Consider the following 16,376-nt stretch of genomic DNA (forward strand, 5'->3'; position numbering starts at 1 on the left):
AGAGGAATAACTAAACTTTGCTCATTTTAAAGAAAGAAGGAGGCTTACTTCAAGGGTTTGTGGATTAAGAAAGGAAGGAAAAAGGGATAAACACTGGCCTTTCTCACGCATTTATATTAGCAACAACCTCATTCACAGGCTAATTGCTACTGAGATACAGCTGGTAAATTAACCTTCTCCCCTGGTTCAATTGATAATGAACACTCCCACTGGGCACAAACAATTTTAAAATCTAGTTTTGATTTACAATTGGTTGAGTTGTCAACGTCAAATCAACAAAAACAATTCACCATGTCATTGGATTTAGGTTCAAATTTGGGTGGAAAAAAATGAATCCAAACAGTTTTCCACATTGATTCAACGTCATCACATAGCTTTTTGGTGACGAAATGACGTGGAAACAACATTGATTCAACCAGTTTTTGACCAGTGGGTTATTAGTTACACGATCATATTTTCATTCATAAGCAGCCAGTAATTCATCAGTTCTGCATTATACTCTACGTGATATTACCCTATTTGTATATGCTCGGGGACACACATTGGACTATGTGTGTCCCCAAGGGCTAGTCTTGCCAGAGTCCTTTATGTGTGTCAGAAATGTTTGGAAATAGTATAGAGCAGCGGTAATCAACTCTTACCCCACGAGATCCGGAGTCTGATGGTATTCTGTTCTACATGATAATTCATTGTGCACACCTGGTGTCCCAGGTCTAAATCAGTCTCTGATTAGAAGGGAACAATGAATAAAATCCAGTGGAACTGGCTTCCAGGTCCAGAGTTGAGTTGGCGTGGTATAGAGTATGGAAATGTACTATTGATAAAAATACATCCTAAGAATGTAATGTTCCCTTGTGTGATATCATAAAGTACTTCCAAGAGGTCTGGACCTTAAGACCTTAGAGGCCCAAATGACGCTTACGCTACCGGGCTGCTAGATCAAGCCCAAACCCCATCCCTCCTTGGATTCCAAAGTATCCAAGGCTTTCATTGGAAGTCCAACACCCACCCTATTTGTTTTGGGGATTGCAAGTGGGCCCCTTTTCCCGATTTATACATTTTCAAGCTTCAATCATAGCTCTTCCCCCTTCATTCGCTACAAAAGTAACAGCCCTTTTTTAAGGGCATCTCACTGTGGCTTGCCAAGGGGGCCTGCATCCTAAACAAGTTGACTGTATAAGTAGCCTGGATCACTTCAGGGGTACTCGTAGGGGTAGCCTACCCAATTCTGACCAAGGAGCATTACATGGTCAGTGATTGGACATCTTTCCATAATTACACAGAACCTTTTGTTTGCTATTGTGAAAGAATGAGACCCTGAAGCAAATGTACATTTATGAGTCAATATTGGACCACCACCTAACTAACCAAGATGACTGTGGATATCGGTGCTGATTGGTTCGATCTTTTTGGTCTTACTCGTGACCATATTGACCGGCGTCTTCACCTGGCAGTTCCTCAACAGCTCTCTGCACAGATGGATCCAGATGAAGCCAGTACCAGGGATAAGTCAAACCTACCCGTTACTGGGCAGTGCTCTGTCATTTAAAGGTAATGCGAGAGGTTAGGTGTATATTTTTTTATATCAATTTAGCATTGGGAACTTCTAACCATAAAGACTTAAATTATGCCATCCATAAAATATTTAGGAAATACTTTGTAGCATTAAAGGAAGAAAATAAATCAGTTGATTCAAAAGATATGTGAATACAATATCCAATTTGAACGGTGAATCACGTTAATCTGTTTGTCCCAAATGTCCTAGAAATGAGGCTGTTCTCATTAACACAATATATTGTCTGTATTGTTGCTGTATGGAGATTCGTTGCACAGCAACTTCTTCAGACCTGGTGTGACTGTTAAATATTTTGGAGGGCCCCCCACTGGAAAGATGCAATCTGCAGTTCATACAACAACAAAGCGATCAAGCTGCCACTGTTTTGGTAAAAAGCTGATTGGGCTGGAAAATGTAACCACTCAACTTTATAGACATAGCTATGAATTCAAGGACTGACCATCCATGATATAAAAATTATAGTTTTAACCATGTTTTGGTTTATAACTGGCTGTGAATAAAACGTTGCTGTGTTATGATAGGGAGTTATCATCTGAGTGTGTGTGTGTGCGCATGAAACAAATGTGTGTGTGCACGTGTGTCTATACCTGTCTGTGTCTGTGTGCATGTTTACATTTGTATTTTACATTTTAGTCCTTTAGCAGAACGACTTACAATAAATAGCGAGTGCAGACATTTTCATACTTTTTTTGTCCTGTGTACCCCATGTGCGTGCATGACAGTACAAAATACTATCCCTTGATCAACATCCAGGTTTACCTCTTACCCCCTCTCTACTGGTTAATCATTCATAACTAGAGGCCGGGATATCAGGGAAAAGTGGGGAACAGGTCAGGATTAAAGTCCACCTGATATGAGGTGTAGCCAGCAGGTCTCAGACACTCATTCGGAGGCCACGTACTACCCAGAGATGGCGATAGTTTTGGGGGCTTACACGTTGGGGCTGCTGGGGGTGAGCCTCTTCATTTCAATTCTGACCTACGCCACCTACCAGCTACTCAGCAGTTATCTGTATAAATGGAGGGAGATGAAGCCCATACCAGAGATTGAAGGCACATACCCCCTCATAGGGAACGCATTGCAGTTCAAATCCAACGCCGGAGGTGAGAGAGGAGAGGTTATGAGGGGGAAAAAAGGAGACGAGAAGGGTATTTTGAAGAGGGGTTGCTTTTATTAGTTTAACATTTGGGTTCTAACCATGATGACATAAATGATGCCAGCCTTTCCATAATAACTTTAAGAAGTATTTGTTAACAAATGAGAGAAAATAAATCCATTGATTCAAATGATTTGTGAATCAAATATCCCATTTGAACGGTGAATCATGTTAATCTGTCCTAGAAATGAGACTAGTTATTAACCCAATATATTGTCTGCATTGTTGCTGTACTGAGACATGTATAAATGTGACAGTCTTCACAATCCATGCGGCGCATCACAACAATGATCACGCTACACATTAGCAACTTCTGTGGTTTATCTACTTCCGTTCCTGATACCGCACGGCAAAGCAATGCACAAGTTTGAAAAACTCCAATGCATACAACACTGCACTGCAGTGACAGGCACTGCATCCTAGTCTGGCAGATGAGTCGCAACTGTGCGAATTTGCCTCCCATTGGAATGAATGGACTTCTGCCGGAACACATACAGTTTGACACAACTGGTGTGCACGAGGCTTGTAAGCCTCATTCACATTATATCTGAGCAGTCCATTGCGTTGCGCCCGATGTCATTCATTTCAATGGGGACCGTCCGCCATGGAGTGGTATCACAGCAGCAACATTGTGCTATCTCAGCGCCCCCTTGCGTTGAAGGCTCTGTTGCGAAACGGATTCCGCATATGATTATTTTTTTCTCCAACTTTGTGTCATCTTTAGCGCAGCCAGAGTCTGTCAATAGAACAGGAAATTACCAAACCACAGAAGAAGATGAAAATATGTGGTTTTCGGTGATGGCTTTATGGGATAGCTAGCAACTTGTAAACAATTACCCATTCCTATAAGTGAAAACTATTTTAATAGTAACGTTAAATAATACACAGTGGCTGTTAACCAATTATATTACATGACTGTGGCCTCTCATTTAAGTTTATTGTGATGGTACTAACGTTTGTTTTTGATAATTATTAGGTGGAGGTTGCTAGATACAGTATCGTCAACCTAGCCTTGCTTTTAGCTAGCTAGCTAATCTGTAAGCTAGCGTGACTTGCTAGAAGTTAGAGAAACAAGTTGAGAAAAAGTAACTTGACAAAACATGTTTTATTATCAACTGAAACAATATGTTTATCCTGTCTTGAATGAAAAGGTCATATTTTGCAATCTCCCAAAATAAATGCGATCTCTGACGAGAGACTATCCTCCATCTTGTCTTGCGTTGTGAAACCCTATGCTCTCCGTCCAGTAGCAGGACGAGATTGCGTGAAAATGAAGTATGGAATAATGAGATGTATACGGGGCATTAGACCTTGTGACTGTGAAATACATTAGAGGGCCCAACTTTACGGGCAAGGAATGGCCGACCAACTATTAAAGCTATGGTTTGAAAAGCTACAATTAAAAAGCTACTATTAAAGCTATGTTTTTTTCTTCTTCTATAACTTCATAAAGAGGAAGCATCGATCTAGATTCTAGAGAATTATAAATGTGCAGGGCAGCATTGTAAGCAACATCTAAAATGATTCTTTCCAAGTGAAACATCACAAATGTATTCAATATGTCAGTATGTGTGTGTTTGTTTGCATATTTAAGTGTTTGTGTGTATGCGTGTGCATGACAAAAATAGTATCCCTTAATAAACATCCATGTTTACCTCATCCCCCCTCGCTATTAGTTAATCATTAATCATAACTAGCAGGCGGAATGACAGGGAAATCTGGGGAACAGGTCAGGATTAAAGTCCACCTGACATTAGGTGAAGCCAGCAGGTCTCAGACATCCAATTGGAGGATGTTTAGGCCCCGTACTACCCAGAGATGGTGATCGTTTTGGGGGCTTGCAATTTGGAGCTGCTGGGGATGAGCCTCTTCTTTGCAATGCTGACCTACGTCACCTACCAGCTACTCAGCAGTTACCTGTATAAATGGAGGGAGATGAAGTCCATATAGGAGATTGAAGGCACATACCCCCTCATAGAGATCGCACTGCAGTTCAATGCCGGAATTGAGCGAGGAGAGGAGACGTGAGAAGAGAGGAGCGAGGAGAAGGGAAGAGAGAGGAGAGGACAGTAGTTTAGGGAGGGGAGCTTCGAACACTCACTCAATCATTCAGTTATTCATTGCTCTCCCAATCTACCGACATACAGTTGAAGTCGGAAGTTTACATACACCATAGCCAAATACATTTAAACTCAGTTTTTCACAATTCCTGACATTTAATCCAGGTAAAAAATCCCTGTCTTAGGTCAGTTAGGATCACCACTTTATTTTAAAATGTGAAATGTCAGAATAATAGTAGAGAGAATTATTTATTTCAACTTTTATTTCTTTCATCACATTCCCAGTGGGTCAGAAGTTTACATACACCCAATTAGTATTTGGTAGCATTGCCTTTCTTGGGCAGCGTCCCACCCACGGTTCACACTATTCAACAGCCAGTGAAAAATCAGAGCGCCAAATTCAAAACCACAAAATGTCACAATTCAAAGTTCTCAAACACACCATTTTAAAGATACACGTCTCCTTAATGTAACCACGTTGTCCGATTTCAAAAAGGCTTTACGGCGAATGCATAAAGTTAGATTATGTTAGGACAGTTCCAACACAAGAAAAACCACACAGCCATTTTCCTAGCAAGGACAGGCGTCACAAATACCAGAAATTCAGCTAAAATTATGCACTAACCTTTGACGATCTTCATCAGATGACACTCCTAGGACATCATGTTACACAATACATGCATTTTTTGTTCGATCAAGTTCATATTTATATCCAAAAACAGCCTTTTACATTAGCGCGTGATGTTCAGAAAATATTTAGCCTCCAATACTGCCGGTGAATCAGCACAACAATTTACAAAAATACTCATCCTAAACGTTGATAAAATATTAAACTGTTATTCAAAGAATTATTGATGAACATCTCCTTTATGCAACCGCTGTGACAGATTTCAAAAAAGCTTCACGGGGAAAGCACACTTTGCAATAATCTGAGTACTGCGCTCAGAAAAATACACTAGGCAATACAGATACCCGCCATTTTGGAGTCATCTAAAATCATAAATAGCATTAGAAATATTCACTTACCTTTGATGATCTTCATCAGATGGCACTTCCAGGAATCCCAGGTCCACAATAAATGTTGTTTTGTTCGATAAAGTCCATAATTTATGTCCAAATAACTCCTTGTTGCTTCCGCGTTCAGTAAGCTACTCCAAGTGTAGGAAGCGCGCAGAAAATTTCACGACAAAAAGTCAAAAAAAGTTATATTTACGTTCGTTCAAATATGTCAAACGTTGTATAGCATCAATCTTTAGGGCCTTTTTAACTTAGAACTTCAATAATATTCCAACCGGACGATTCCAGTGTCTTGAAAAACGTTTTGGAACACAGCTAACTCTCACGTGAATGCGCGCCAATGAACTAATTTGCTTTCCTGAGTCAACAACTTCCAACTTCCTCTGTTCGCTCTCTGTTCATCATAGATGCCTCAAACAACTTTCTAAAGACTGTTGACATCTAGTGGAAGCCTTAGGAAGTGCAAAATGAACCCTAAGTCACTGTGTGTTTGATAGGCAATGACTTGAAAGGACTACAAGCCCCAGACTTCCCACTTCCTGGTTAGATTTTTCTCAGGTTTTTGCCTGCCATATGAATTCTGTTATACTCACAGACACAATTCAAACAGTTTTAGAAACTTCAGAGTGTTTTCTATCCAAATCTCCTGGGCCCGAGTAGTAGGCCGTTTAATTTGGGTACGTTTTTCATCCGGCCGTGAAAATACTGCCCCCTACCCTAGAGAAGTTAAATTGTTTAACTTGGGTCAAACATTTCGGGTAGCCTTCCACAAGCTTCCCACAATAGGTTGGGTGAATTTTGGCCCATTCCTCCTGACAGAGCTGGTGTAACTGAGTCAGGTTTGTAGGCCTCCTTGCTCGCACACATTTTTTCAGTTCTGCCCACATATTTTCTATAGGATTGAGGTCAGGGCTTTGTGATGGCCACTCCAATACCTTGACTTTGTTGTCCTTAAGCCATTTTGCCACAACTTTGGAAGTATGCTTGGGGTCATTGTCCATTTGGAGTTTCATCAGACCTGAGGACATTTCTCCAAAATGTATGATCTTTGTCCCCATGTGCAGTTGCAAACCATAATCTGGCTTTTTTATGGCGGTTTGGGAGCAGTGGCTTCTTCCTTGCTGAGAGGCCTTTCAGGTTATGTCGATATTGGACTCGTTTTACTGTGGATATACAGTGAGGGAAAAAAGTATTTGATCCCCTGCTGATTTTGTACGTTTGCCCACTGACAAAGAAATGATCAGTCTATAATTTTAATGGTAGGTTTATTTGAACAGTGAGAGACAGAATAACAACAAAATAATCCAGAAAAATTAATGTCAAAAATTGTATAAATTGATTTGCATTTTAATGAGGGAAATAAGTATTTGACCCCCTCTCAATCAGAAAGATTTCTGGCTCCCGGGTGTCTTTTATACAGGTAACGAGCTGAGATTAGGAGCACACTCTTAAAGGGAGTGCTCCTAATCTCAGCTTGTTACCTGTATAAAAGACACCTGTCCACAGAAGCAATCAATCAATCAGATTCCAAACTCTCCACCATTGCCAAGACCAAAGAGCTCTCCAAGGATGTCAGGGATAAGATTGTAGACCTACACAAGGCTGGAATGGGCTACAAGATCATCGCCAAGCAGCTTGGTGAGAAGGTGACAACAGTTGGTGCGATTATTCTCAAATGGAAAAAACACAAAAGAACTGTCAATCTCCCCCGGCCTGGGGCTCCATGCAAGATCTCACCTCGGGGAGTTGCAATGATCATGAGAACGGTGAGGAATCAGCCCAGAACTACACGGGAGGATCTTGTCAATGATCTCAAGGCAGCTGGGACCATAGTCACCAAGAAAACAATTGGTAAGACACTACGCCGTGAAGGACTGAAATCCTGCAGCGCCCGTAAGGTCCCCCTGCTCAAGAAAGCACATATACATGCCCGTCTGAAGTTTGCCAATGAACATCTGAATGATTCAGAGGACAACTGGGTGAAAGCGTTGTGGTCAGATGAGACCAAAATGGAGCTCTTTGGCATCAACTCAACTCGCCGTGTTTGGAGGAGGAGGAAGGCTGCCTATGACCCCAAGAACACCACCCCCACCGTCAAACATGGAGGTGGAAACATTATGCTTTGGGGGTGTTTTTCTGCTCAGGGGACAGGACAACTTCACCGCATCAAAGGGACGATGGACGGGGCCGTGTACCGTCAAATCTTGGGTGAGAACCTCCTTCCCTCAGCCAGGGCATTGAAAATGGGTCGTGGATGGGTATTCCAGCATGACAATGACCCAAAACACACGGCCAAGGCAACAAAGGAGTGGCTCAAGAAGAAGCACATTAAGGTCCTGGAGTGGCCTAGCCAGTCTCCAGACCTTAATCCTATAGAAAATCTGTGGAGGGAGCTGAAGGCTCGAGTTGCCAAACATCAGCCTCAAAACCTTAATGACTTGGAGAAGATCTGCAAAGAGGAGTGGGACAAAATCCCTCCTGAGATGTGTGCAAACCTGGTGGCCAACTACAAGAAACGTCTGACCTCTGTGATTGCCAACAAGGGTTTTGCCACCAAGTACTAAGTCATGTTTTGCAGAGTGGTCAAATACTTATTTCCCTCATTAAAATGCAAATCAATTTATAACATTTTTGACGTGTTTTTCTGGATTTTTTTGTTGTTATTCTGTCTCTCACTGTTCAAATAAACCTACCATTAAAATTATAGACTGATCATTTCTTTGTAAGTGGGCAAATGTACAAAATCAGCAGGGGATCAAATACTTTTTTCCCTCACTGTAGATACTTTTGTACCTGTTTCCTCCAGCATCTTCACAATGTCCTTTGCTGTTGTTCTGGGATTGATTTGCACTTCGCACCAAAGTACATTCATTTCTAGGAGACAGATTGCGTCTCCTTCCTGATCGGTATGACGGCTGCGTGGTCCCATGGTGTTTACACTTGCGTACTATTGTTTGTACAGATGAACGTGGTACCTTCAGGCGTTTGGAAATTTCTCCCAATGATGAACCAGACTTGTGGAGGTCTACCATTTTTTTCTGAGATCTTGGCTGATTTCTTTTGATTTTCCCATGATTTCAAGCAAAGAGGCACTGAGTTTGAAGGTAGGCTTTGAAATACATCCACAGGTACACCTCCAATTGACTCAAATTATGTCAATTTGCCTATCAGAATCTTCTAAAGCCATGACATCATTTTCTGGAATTTTCCAAGCTGTTTAAAGACACAGTCAACTTAGTGTATGTAAACTTCTGACCCACTGGAATTGTGATACAGTGAATTATAAGTCAAATATTCTGTCTGTAAACAATTGTTGGAAAAATGACTTGTGTCATGCACAAAGTAGATGTCCTAACTGACTTGCCAAAACTATAGTTTGTTAACAAGAAATTTGTGGAGTGGTTGAAAAACGATTTTTAATGACTCCAACCTAAGTGTATGTAAACTTCTGACTTCAACTGTATGTATCTACTGTCTACCTCAGATAGTCAGAAGCTTGAACTAGTGAATGACTTCAGAGTTCTCTTTCTTTGGTTTCAGATTTCTTCCGTCAAGTCATTGGCTACACAGAGCAGTTCAGGGACTCCCCACTGTTGAAGATTTGGATCGGACCAGTACCCTTCCTCGTGCTGTTCCATGCAGAAACCATTGAGGTAGGCTTATTAATCAAAGAATTGACTTGAATCAACTTGATTCATAACACCTGTATGTTTTGCAAAGTGTTTAAATATGGTGAAACATACAAGTTGGTGTCACACTTGTTTTGAAACCTCAACATTTCGGCCTACTGAACACTACATCGTTTCACTCCGGAGATGGAAATCCACTCTCCATAAATAAGGTAGTAATTACACCACATACAGGTAGCCTGACAACCAATATATTGTTACTGCTATCAAATATCAAAACCCATTCTGGCCTGCTGTTTTGGGTTTAAGCGTGCCAATGCAAACATAGACTGTATTGAATACTAAATCAAATCAACGTATTTGTCACGTGCGCCGAATACAACAGGTGTAGACCTTCCAATGAAATGCTTACTTACAAGCCCTTAACCAACAATGCAGTTTTAAGAAAATACCCCCCAAAAAAGTAAGAGAGAAGAACAACAAATAATTACTGATCAGCAATAAATAACAATAGTGTGGCTATACTAGAGGAAGAGTTGAATTTTCCATAAAAACATAATTTACTAAAGCAAAAATAATGAACTTTAACAATTATTTTTATGCAATTGGGGTTTTAAGTTTTTATGTATTTGCTGTTAACTGTCTGTTGATGATGCCATGCCAATGACCAACGTTCCCTCAGAGAAATAAATCAACTATATTCTATTCTATTGTCTGTTTGATTGTCTATTTGATTCTATTTGATTCTATTCGATTCTGCAGACGGTTCTTAACAACCCTGTTCATATGGACAAGGCCTATGCTTACAAGTTCTTACACCCTTGGCTCGGCACTGGTCTACTAACCAGGTGGGTGTTTCAAAACAGATCTCATTTGAGAAAGATCAAACTTATATATGCATTTGAGGCAACAGAAAATCTGTATTATAACTCAAGATAGATAAGCCTTTGACAATTCTTGGGAAAACACTTCCTTTTTTTTATGACAAAGAACAATACATTCTGAGAAACGTCAATACTTTCCAATCAACACATTCCCTCCATATTTTCTGAACTCCATCGTTTGTCTATCTCTCACATGGTCTCGCTCTGTGTCACTTGTTCTGCATCTCCCTCTCTCCGCTTCCCCTCCCTTTATTTGTCTGTCTGTCTCACTCTTTCTTTGTCACCCTCCCTCTCTTTCTCTCTCTGTCCCCCTCACCCCTCTGTCTCTCTCTTCCTCTATTTCTCCCCCCTTCCCTCGCTCCCCACCACCCTCTCCCCAGCACGGGGGACAAGTGGCGGCGGCGGCGGAAGTTGCTCACCCCCACCTTCCACTTCTCCATCCTGACGGAGTTCCTGGAGGTGATGAACGAGCAGGCCGAGGTGCTGGTGGAGAAGCTGGACAAGGAGGCAGGCAAGGGCCCCTTCAACTGCTTCAACCACGTCACCCTCTGTGCCCTCGACATCATCTGTGGTGGGTCCGGGTCTGGGTCTGGATGTGGGGTGTTTCTAGTGGGTCCAAAGGCTCAGTGGGTTAAAAAGATTTCCCATTCTTGTGGCCATTTCAAATCAACTAAAAAGATATATCCAAATTGCTACCAATCTTGCAATAAATATCTCTGCATATGATTTTCCTTTCAGAGACTGCAATGGGGAAGAAAATCTACGCTCAGAGTAACTATGACTCAGAGTATGTCCGATGTGTGTACAAGTGAGTCCTCGTATTGAATGCAACAGACAGATGTTGTCATGCCCGGTTTTGTTTGGAAGTAGAGGGTATTGACGGCCAACCATTGCTCACTGTCCCTGCATCTCTCTCTGTCTCTTTCTCTCTCTCTCCTTCTGTCTGCACTGTTGGTAGTTGGTTGCAAGTAGTAGCCACCTTGTACCACACATGTTATACTCTGTAAGTGCTACAAATAAACAGACGTTTGGGGATAATATTAATTGCAGGAAATGTAATAGAGTGGAATCAAATTGCATCAAATGAATATAATTTTCTCTACCTTGCATCCCTCCTACTGTCCCCAGGATGAGTGACATCATCACACGGCGACAGAGAATGCCGTGGTTCTGGCCTGACTTGTTTTACAACTACTTTGGCGAGGGCTGGGAGCACAACAGGAGCCTCAAGGTCCTCCACTCCTTCACCTCCAATGTGAGTCATCAGTTAACCTAAAAGGGGCTTTCGACTATCTAGCTGCACCCAGGGAAATAAGCTGTCATCCATCAGACCACATCCATCCAGCCAAGGGCCTGTTCAGAAGGATGACCATTACAGAATGTTCAGATAGAAATGTATTGTGTAGACCATAAATGATTGTCTGTGCGATGGAATAAGAAATCCTGTCAGCTCTATTCATTATATGTCTATCTGCAATGTTCAGAAACATGTCAAATGTTTTCACTGAAAACACCCCAGGTCATCTACGAGAGGGCGGAATACATCGCCTACATCGAGTCGGACAGCGAATCGGACCAGGGAATGAGGAAGAGGCGGGCCTTCCTGGACATGCTGCTGAAGACCACGGACGAGGAAGGCAACAAGCTCACCCACCAGGACATCCAGGAGGAAGTGGACACCTTCATGTTCAGGGTTAGAGGTCAAAACCACTATCACACGCTCCATGTAGAATGTGTTCCAGATTTATCATTGGTGTTATTTTTATTGCCCCCGTCTTGCAGGGTCATGACACTACAGCCGCAGCCATGAATTGGGCCATTCACCTGCTGGGCTCCCATCCAGAGGTTCAGAGGAAGGTTCAACAAGAGCTTCAGGAGGTGTTCGGTAATCCCCCCTCTTTTTAACCCTTTATTTTTTCAACCCTTTACTGCCTGCTGTTGCCATTTGACAACATATAATTTCTCTTCACCCCTTGCTTCCCTGAATGAAAAAATGCAACACCATTGCTTTTTACAGAAGAGGGTTGGTGTAGAATAGCCAATTATGTGCTTTCGTAGTCACATGACATGCACCAACATGGGGCTTCCTTTCCCAGACACATACATGCCATTCACTTTGTTCTCATAAAACAATCATTTTTACATTTCCACTGCAATTAAAAATGTAAACTCAATCTCATGTTAGTTAAGAGGTGATATTAAACATTAAATCCAATTTCCCTAGATTTTGTTATTGGGAAATGAACCAAATGCATTTGTTGGCAAACTGCAACACTGTGCGATAGGGGAACTGCAATTCAGGTGAGGGGTCAAGCAAAACAAAGTGAAATCATAATTTTCTGTATTTTTTGGGTAATATTGACATGACTAATTTGATTTGAACTTATTTTTGTAAAGATAACATATTTTCTATATATGGGCATATAAAACAATTCTGTTAAATTTGAATAACATTATAATAATCTTATTTTCTTAAAAATAAATATGGCCAGAGTAAATTATTTTTACAAGAAGAAAATCAATATGATATTGTGAAGGAGTAAAAACAATCAAATTATAATTCAAACACCTCATTTATATATGAAATGTTTTTGTTGTATGTTATCAATAGTTTTTTTACAGTACAAATTTAAAAATATATATTTTTACATTTGTTGCACAGTGTTGCCATGTGGCAAAAAATCCTCAAATGACACTTAAAAAAACACTCCTAAATAATATTTTACATTTGCCTATTTGTGGACATTTCAAGTAAAAAAAAACAAATCCAACATTTTATTGCATGGTTCTATCCTAATGCATGCAGTAGAGTCAAACGCATTCCACGGAGGGCCTAGTTTCTGCAGGTTTTTGGGTTTTTCCTTTCAGTTAAGCCATAAACAGCCAGGTACAGTATGAGGAGTTCCTCATCAATCAAGTACAAGGGAAAACCCACTGCCACTCGGCCCTCCGTGGAATGACTTTGACACCTGTGTAGTAGAGGGTCAAAGTATTTTATTGCACTTGATTTAGACAATGGTGACTGGTAAGTGGAAGAGACAGTCAGAAGGAGAAGACGCTGGGATTGAACCCTGGTCTTGGAAAAGTATTTAGAGAAGCTGGACGCATTACCACTAGACCATGGGCTCGGCAGGAAGTACTTGGTAATTCTAATCCCGTAGTCTCCCGTCACTATACTCGCTTCTCTTATCACATGACATCACTTTTGGTTCTTATCCGCGTTGACTCTCGTTCAAATCCTTCTCTCACAGGTCAAAGTGAGTTCAAGCACAGTGGGAAAGTGTGGAAAGTCTCACCAAAGCAAAATGATTTAATGAACTGAATTAGGTTCTGTGACTTATCAAAATTGGCTGTTGTATACAGTAATAGCCTGATTTGTGACGAGTTTTTGGAATGTCTTCCATTCCTGCCATGGCAGACCTGGCATTCAAACAAGCATTCAAATATTACCATGACGAGTATCTCTTTGACAGTAGATGCAGGTTCGGTGTAGTTACCATGATCGATGACAGAAGAACATAACATCCATTCCTGTACCTCCATTCGTAGCTGTGTCCGATTTCCCCATCACCACAGAACATTCATAATACGGTGTAACATACATTTTTGTCCCCCTATTCATAGCTATGTCCGATTGCCCCATCACCACAGAACATATATCATGGGATGTAACATGCATTCTTGTACCCCCGTGCTCAGGTGTGTCCGACCGGCCAATAAACACAGAGGATCTGAAGAAGCTGCGCTACCTGGAGTGTGTCATCAAAGAGTCCCTGCGCCTGTTCCCCTCCGTCCCGTTCTTCGCCCGCAGCATCTGTGAAGACTGCCACATCAGTGAGTGACATGAATAACGCATTCTTAACCATTAATGTTTATTTCAGTCTGTCATTCATTTTCTAACTGATTTAAATGTACAGGATTAGCTATACACTACTTTTAATTAATGTACATATTCACAATGGGTGGCCTGTGCCATATGGAAGATGAACCCACAACCGTGGTTTATCCAGCGCCGTTCCATTCCAGTCATCTTGTTTAATATTTTTTTGTGGTTGTGTTAATTAGTTAATTTATTCACATGTACAATTTGTGGACCTAATAACCTAACTTGTTTCACATTGTTGCACCTGTAGATGGTTTCAAGGTTCCCAAAGGTGCCAATGCCATCATCATGCCCTACTCCCTTCACCGCGACCCGCGCCACTTCCCCCAGCCTGAAGAGTTCCGCCCGGAACGCTTCATGCCGGAAAACTGCGTTGGGAGACATCCTTATGCCTTCATCCCCTTCTCTGCTGGACTCCGCAATTGCATCGGTGAGAACAGGAAACATTCAACTGAATAGCTCTTAAAGTACAAACATTTTTTGAACATTTGTAAGTCAACATCATTCCATTTGAGATCAACGACATAAGATTTGTCACGTTGTTGTAGAATATCACTCGTATTTATCAATCTCAGGCTATCTTTTATCAGCTTGGAACGTAGACTTTTTACTACAGTGGGCCTCTAAACGTGTGTCCAATGAGGTTGTCACCCTCATATGCTCTCGCTACTTTAATCATGGTTACAGATTAAGGTTGAAGACAATAAGGCATTTGAAATGGTGAAAACAAAATTTACGATTAAAAGTGTGTCCGATGAGGATGTCATCCTCACATGCTTTGGTTACATCCCTACCTCCAGGTCAGCGATTTGCCGTGATGGAGGAGAAGGTGATCCTGGCGTCCATCTTGCGCTACTTCAACGTGGAGGCGTGTCAGAAGCGCGAGGACCTCCGTCCACTAGGGGAGCTCATTCTTCGCCCCGAGAAAGGCATCTGGATCAAACTTGAGAAGAGGAAGCAGCAGCACTAGATAATCTAGGGAACTGTTTGAATACTTTAAAACTGATCTAACACTCATTGATAGGTATAAGTAAATAGTTATAGCGCAATACTGTAGGTTTCAACTATCCAGGCAGGAAGGAAGGAAACATTCTTAAAGTATTTAAACAGGGCCGAATAAAACCCTTAGCCCTTATCCCCATAGGCTTACATTGCATTTGTGTTCTCTCTGTATTACAGGAAAATCTAAAACTCGAGACTGCAAAACTCGCAGAAAGTTCTTGTAATCGTCATAAACAGGTTTCTGATATCCAAAATTGTTTGAGTTTCCAAGTGAAAAATACGAGGGGGAAACTAGGGGAACATTTATTTTCCCAACATTGACTTCAGATAGGTATTTTTATTTTATTGATGGTGGCTGGTGGGAGGAGCTATAGGAGGACGGGCTCATTGTAATGGCTGGAATGGAATACATGGAACAGAGTCAAAGGTGGTTTCCATGGTTTTGTGTTTGATACCGTTCCATTTAATCTACTCCAGCCATTACAACGAGCCCTTCCTCCTATAGCTCCTCCCACCAGCCTCCACTGCTTCTGAGGTACAGACCATATTAACACATAATTATACCACCAAGAATACCTACCCTATCTGATAACACTTTACCTCAACTTTCATTTATAAGGCATGTGTTACCTTGAAAATGTGTTGCTACTTTAACATGCCAACATTTTCATCAACATCAAAGCTGTTTCACTTGTTTTTCAAGCTCTTTGGATGGTTTATTTTAATAAGAGTTTTCTTATTTGTGCATTTATTTGTTAGGTTGGGGGTTTGAATTATAACATAGCTGAACTATGCCATTTTTTATATGATAGTGTCAGGTCCTCGAAGATAAAGTCAGGGAAGGAGCATGGTAACGAACAGGCCTGATATCGTACAAAATCGGTTTTTATTTACAATCAGAAACTTTTTCTTGCAAACATGAATGTGTCTGGGTAGACAAGCATAGCCTTGGGAAGAATGTTTTGAGTTGAAATTCCCTATAATCGCATTATAAAATGCATCTATAATCACATTTGCATAGTGGCATACAGTTGAGCAGAGGGTTTTTTAGGATTTCCACAAAAAAAAAAAATCAGGTTCTGGAGAAAAAAAGAAATGCAATTCCATGTAATTTACATAATAATTTTTTCGTTTTGTTAATGTCTTCTAATACCAGAAAAACGACCGAA

At 41.1% G+C, this 16,376-nt stretch overlaps 1 protein-coding gene across 1 annotated transcript; it reads left to right on the forward strand.

The window, feature by feature from the left end:
- The first annotated feature begins 2,414 nt into the window (after positions 1-2,414).
- LOC115191902 (cytochrome P450 4V2) lies at positions 2,415-15,452 on the forward strand. Its single transcript, XM_029749903.1, has 11 exons — positions 2,415-2,679; positions 9,350-9,462; positions 10,201-10,286; positions 10,703-10,893; positions 11,061-11,130; positions 11,451-11,577; positions 11,842-12,015; positions 12,105-12,207; positions 14,022-14,156; positions 14,456-14,635; positions 15,006-15,452. The coding sequence occupies exons 1-11, from the start codon at positions 2,430-2,432 to the stop codon at positions 15,173-15,175; spliced, it is 1,599 nt and encodes a 532-aa protein (XP_029605763.1). The 5' UTR covers positions 2,415-2,429; the 3' UTR covers positions 15,176-15,452.
- Positions 15,453-16,376: the final 924 nt, after the last annotated feature.

Source organism: Salmo trutta, chromosome 4 (assembly GCF_901001165.1).
Source record: "Salmo trutta chromosome 4, fSalTru1.1, whole genome shotgun sequence".
Taxonomy (NCBI): domain Eukaryota; kingdom Metazoa; phylum Chordata; class Actinopteri; order Salmoniformes; family Salmonidae; genus Salmo; species Salmo trutta.

Excerpts from the sequence above, each read along its gene's own strand:
- LOC115191902 (XM_029749903.1), top strand. The coding sequence starts at position 2,430 with ATGAGGTGTAGCCAGCAGGTCTCAGACACTCATTCGGAGGCCACGTAC. Across the intron at positions 12,016-12,104 it reads TGGACACCTTCATGTTCAGG|GGTCATGACACTACAGCCGC; the intron begins GTTAGAGGTCAA and ends CCCGTCTTGCAG. Across the intron at positions 12,208-14,021 it reads AGAGCTTCAGGAGGTGTTCG|GTGTGTCCGACCGGCCAATA; the intron begins GTAATCCCCCCT and ends CCCCGTGCTCAG.